The 6000-nt window shown below is 38.8% G+C and overlaps 1 protein-coding gene across 1 annotated transcript in view; it reads left to right on the forward strand.

The window, feature by feature from the left end:
- LOC122808921 (hepatocyte nuclear factor 6-like) overlaps positions 1 to 5575 on the forward strand; it is a 282286-nt gene extending 276711 nt beyond the window's left edge. The window contains exon 2 of the mRNA XM_044080056.1: positions 4356 to 5575. Within this exon, the coding sequence (XP_043935991.1) occupies positions 4356 to 4666 (311 nt within the window). The 3' untranslated portion in view covers positions 4667 to 5575. The remainder of the gene's footprint in view (positions 1 to 4355) is intronic.
- Positions 5576 to 6000: the final 425 nt, after the last annotated feature.

The following is a 6000-nucleotide window of genomic DNA, read 5'->3' on the forward strand; positions in this document are numbered from 1 at the left end:
AGGGCCCTGGTACCAAAAGAGACACACTCCTCACATTCAGCATCAAGATGTGCTGCCCTCACATAGTAAACACAAAAGTAGTGCCAGACTTGCAGTGGAATCTTGTGGTGGCAGGTCTTACACTATTTAAATACTAGAACCTTGTCTGCCATGAAAAGGAACGTTATCAACAAAATACAACATTGTCCTGTCACAAAAAAAAAAAAAAACACAGTACACTGGCCAACTGTATATAACATCAAAAAAATGATGCTATGCTTTCAAGTTATAAAATTTAAGGTATAATAAACAGCACTAGAAAGAGGAAGAGTTATATCCTTTTTTTTAAATAGCGTATATAAATATTAATAGGGGAGGTGAAAGGAGGAAAGAAACTGCCAGAGATGATCAGAGCCCTCAAATAAGACATCTTTGATTAGACAGTAAAACAAGATTTCAGGTATTTGGAGGAAGATAGGGATTATGTGTAAGGGAGGTATCAGAGACTTGGATCCACACCTTCTAAAGGCACTGAGGTCTGATCTGGTCAGATCCGATAACCCAAAGGCTGAATCAGTCATAAAAAGACAACATTCGATCACTTTGTTACAGCTGAGCAGTGTACGCACAGATGCCATATCTTGACAGTGCAATTAGGTAAAAATCAGTGTAGTAAGATGAGAACAAGCCACTAAAAGGTTTACTATCAAAATGTGGAATGCCACTTATGCGAAACTGGGATGGTCAAATGCGTCTTTTCCAGTTTCCGTAATGCCGGACTGAAAATGTTTAAATGCACATTAGTGAGTGGTAGTGTACATTCACTAATGTGCATTCGACATTCTAATAACAGATCGCACTACAGTGGGGATTGGGAAATTTACCCTTTTCCTCAATGTAGTGCGATCTCGGAGTTGGAATATATAATTTGCAGGGGGGTGTGGGGGATGCAGGGGGCTTGCCACTCTGCAAAACTGTAAAAAGTTGTGTTGTAGATGTACAATTCGTATGGTAGCTTCAGCAAAGTTCCTGAGGATCTGACATCACCTCCTGATATTCTAAATTTGTTTGACTGCAGAAGTCAAGGTAATGATTTTTGACATTCCATAAAAGTGACATTGCCAAATTTGGAATGTCAGTTTGATCAAGTGAGTAGATACTTTTTGACTTTCAACTTTTTGATAGTAAACCCACTAAAACACAATGAAGTTTGCCAGTATAGCCAGATACTAAAAAGCATTGTAGGCACTGATATTATTACTTAAACCTTTCAGTAGGTAAAAATCAGTGTAGTAATTGAAATCTTCTGTAACACACCTGAAAATCAATGCAGCAAGAAGAAAAATGATGTAACACAACTTGAGGTTATATGTCCATTGTAGCATGGGTGCTACAAGATTTGAACAGTGCAGTCAGAGAAAAATCAGTGCAGCAAGACTGTAATATAGTTTCAGTTTTTATATGCAGATATGTCAGAGGAATGCTCTCTGAAGTGGTACAGTTTCTGGAACAATGTAGTCAATCAGCGTGGTGATAGTAAACAGTAAAGCAAGAAGCAATGGTAACACTATTATACAAACAGTGCTGTAAAGAGGGGGTACAGTGCAGCAGGCAAGAATCAGAGAACAATAAATAGGTTTTGGTTACTTGGAGCAGGAATTTGTGATAAGGTTCCCATTGTCTAAGCTATATATATATATATATAAATCTCTCTCTCTCTCTATATATATATATATATAGATATGTGTGTGTGTGTGTGTGTGTGTGTGTGTGTGTGTGTGTGTGTGTGTGTGTGTGTGTGTGTGTATGTAACATGGACTGTAGCCAGGCTGCATAGAGCACAGCTCAGCACAACTTAGAGCAAGCCAATAACAAATAACCACAGGAAACTCACAGTGCTACCTTACTACCAGCAAATAAATGCTCGGAATACTACAAATTCCAGTTCCATATAGGTTCATAGGTTCATAGGTTCATACTAGGCTATCTGCCCAAGGGCATTTATAAGCCTAGCCCATAGTTATGTGGCTTTCGCCACCCCTTTAGTTTGAATAAAAACTATGCCTATCATTTTTCTGTGCCTCTGTCAAGCAGTGACACTGAAGTAATCCCTGGGGTATATCTGCAATCTCCCATCCATTGGTCAAGATTCCTCTTGAACAAGGCCAGCGAGGTGCTCTGCCTCACATGTACCGGGATTTTGTTCCACAGCATAGGGAGTCTCTGGGTGATGAATCTGTCCCTCCAGCACGTTCTATTTATAACCGTGTCAAGGTTTAAGTCTCCCGCCCTTGTGGTTCTGAGGGATCTAGATTTTTTGAGGTGAAGCATATTCATCAAATCTGGGTTTGACATGGCCTTATATGTCAGGCACAGGTCACCGCTGAGCAAGCGGTATGAGACTGAATAAAGCTGGAGTTCTTTCAGTCGGGCAGCATAAGACATATTTTTGAGACCCTTTATCCTTTTGGTGAGGAACTTTTGGGGCCTTTCAAGCTGCATCAGGTGTCTGGTCAGATACATTCGAACGGGCATTGTACTCAATCATAGGTCTAATGAGTGATGAGTACAGGGGGACGATGACCTCCCTTGATCTAGATGTGAATCCCTTCATGATCAGGTGGGCAATATAGAAGGTTTTCCTAACTACTTTAGCAACATGAGTGTCAAGCGAAAGACTACTGTCAACTTGGGTCCCCAGATCCCTGATGACTTTTTCTGTGCTCAGTGGATTGTCACCTATATGGTAGCTAGGGGTAACCTTGTTTTTCCCGAAGGGTATGACTATGCATTTTTGGCGTTTAACTTCAGGCCATGGCTCTGGCACCAGTTATCCGTTTCTGTGAGGCCCTTCTGGAGGATATCTGTGTCAGATGTGTTTTCGACTATGGCCCAGTTTGCAGTCATCTGCAAACTTTGTCAGCCATAACCCTCCTGTGTTTGCTTGTACTTCAGAAAAGTAGATGCCGAACAAGAGTGGACCCAGGACTGAGCCCTGTGGGACACCACTTGTGACAGGCTTTGAGTCTGACATGGCTCCAGCAACTCTGACCCTGTGGGTTCTGTCGCTTAGCCAGTTTGCAACCCATCTTGTGATGTATGGGTTTACATTCAAGCTGATGAGTTTTTCGATGATACCTGAGTGTTGTAAAAAAAAAAAAAAAAAAAGTGCTGGTGCTGACAACCAAAAGAGTCTCAAAGTTAGCTGAAAAGAAACCCGATGTAGGTGGGATCAGATCAGTAGTCACTTCCAATAAATCAAATTTTTAGATGAGAAACATTCTGTAGCTCATCTCAAATATGAATAAACTTGAGCAATGTAGCATAGCTTAAAGCAAGTCAAATGATTATCCTGTCTCTCACAATTTTTTCTCTGTAACCCCACTGCAAGTGGCCTAAGCCCGCTTAGTCTACCACAAACCAAGAAAAGAGTAAACAAATAAGTAAATAGATAAATAAATGTGCATCTGCTTGAAAATCACTTTCTAACCACATATACAGTGGTTGACAAAACTGGTGTATTCATTTCACTTGATATATCTTTGTTGTTTCAACATACTGTTGGTACAATGCCTTAAACATATTTCTGTAGTTATGACAGTACACTAAGTATTGAACATAGAATCACTTATTCATTTCTTACATTGTTATCAACAGCTCAAAAAAGCATTATAAAACAACTTTTGACCGAAAGACCCTGAAAAGTTTAACAAATAATAAACCTGACTTAAAACAATTTTAGTACTTAGCATTAATGTGAGCACTCACTGCATAAACTGCTCTATATTTTAGAAAAAGCATTTCATAGTTATTAAAAATAGTTACTGAGACATTAAATGGTACTTGACTTTGTGTGTAGGTATGTGAAGGTCGCTCAGCTGTAAGTTGATAAGGAGTATAGGACAATCAATGCATCAAGTAATATAGTCATAAAATACTACCAGTTCTGCAAAATCATACAGCTTTGTGCAACTCTTCTGCACTGCTTCAGAGACACTAAAGTAGTGTCATAGTGTGAAGCACTAAGCGGAATATATGAGGGAGGGATCGGTTTGCAAGTTAGTCTTAGACTTACTTATCCTGTTTGTTATCAGATGCAAGCAAACTGAGATAAGCCTCACTGTATACAGACAGAGCCATCAATGTTCCAGAGTGGAAAGGGTTTTTACTTCAGTTGTTTTTAAACTAGATCCCCCACACAGTTGATGGGTCACCTGGTAAGCTGGAACTGTACAACTAAATGGTTTCAGGATTTTATAGGGTTCATCTCTTTAGGACAATGTAGAGTCATCTAATTAGCATACTTTTTTTCAGTTTGCTGACAAATGTGTGATTCATGTCTTCTGATAACCCTTTTCTTTATGTCATGTTTGCAGCCTGCAAAAGAAAAGAACAAGACCAAAGCAAATCCAAGCGGAATCACATTCCAAAGCGCCACCGCTTAGTCTTCACCGATATCCAGCGTCGTACCCTCCATGCCATTTTCCATGAGAATCATCGACCATCCAAAGAGTTGCAGATCACCATTGCCCAGCAGCTAGGTCTTGAACTGTCTACTGTCAGCAACTTCTTCATGAATGCCCGCCGGCGCAGCTTGGACAAGTGGATGGAAGAAGCCCAGCAACAGCCATCTGCAGGGGTACATACTGCCAATGTCTCATCATCAATCACTTGCACCAAAGCCTAGTCTGTAAAGAAAACAAAACCAAATAAAGAGGAATACCAAAGATACTGCAACCTTTGTCCTTTCCCCATCCTGTCCCTCAGTGTCTTTCAGCCCAGGTAATTATAGTGTATGAAGGCACTGCAGGACGTCTTATGGGCAAACCTAAAAACAACTGAATATTTCTATAAAGTGCAACAATGAGTCAATCCTGTGGACTTCTCAGTAGGTGTGAAATACTGCCTTTGAGAGTCAACCTATTCCTTTCAAGTCAGGATGACATGACTGACAATATAAAGATAATCAAAAGCCAGCCACTTTCTGTTTGTAGATGGAGTATTGAACATGGAATGTTTATTTTGTTTTTAGGTGCTGCTTCTTGCTTGCAAATCACTGCTCATATGAACAAAACCATGCTACGTGGGATCATTTTGAACACTAACCAATTTAAAATAATATGGGGTATGCCCAAAAGGGAATGGATGGGGTTTCTTGTATGTATGTATGTTATGTATGTGTGTATGTAAGTATGCATGAATGAGGTAAAGAGACCCCCCCAAAAAAAAAATAAACAGTGGCAAATATGCAAATTAGCAAACTGCATTGTATTATGAGGTATGTAAGACACAGCAAGAATGCCACCAGATTTACTATTACTTTGCCTGCTAGTATTCTGGTATAAGTTTATGTATCAAAAAAAGAATGCCACAAATGTTGCAAAAATATGTCTAGCAAATCAAACATAATGATGTACCAATCAGTTTCTGATAGTGGTCAACCTGAGCACTACAGTGCAGCTAGGGAAGATATCAATCTTATCTAAAATGTAAGGTTATTAACAATAGTATACCATGTATGATGACAAAGAATATATCACAGTTCACCTAACAATTAACAGCTACACAGTATATGCTGGCAAAGTATGCTCTGAAGTCTGTAAGAGATGATTGTACTAGATTTGTTTTCTATGCATTATAGAAAAAAAAAACATAAATGATTAATTCTGATGAATACCTATATTTTGTTCTCAATGAAGAAACATGTTTGTAGAAAGTTTAATTAGCAAAACTGAAGACACAAATGAAAGAGTGCATGTCTACCTATATATTATACTCACACAATAATCAAGGTCACTCCCTTTACATTTTTTCCGGGAGTGTCCCACATAGCTAAACATTTTGATTTTATGAATACTAATGAATGAATATGACACTTTAGACCAGACTGCTTCTTCAGTAAAATGTATTTTTTTTTTAATTTGCTTTATTCAGTTCTCTGTAGTTTAAAATATGATTTTATAATCCCTGTAGCGACAGTAAAAATGATAGTGCAGTCATCATAATGACCTAAAAATTGAC

This window comes from Protopterus annectens, chromosome 8.part0 (genome assembly GCF_019279795.1).
Source record: "Protopterus annectens isolate FY-2018-M chromosome 8.part0, PAN1.0, whole genome shotgun sequence".
Classification (NCBI taxonomy): Eukaryota; Metazoa; Chordata; order Ceratodontiformes; family Protopteridae; genus Protopterus; species Protopterus annectens.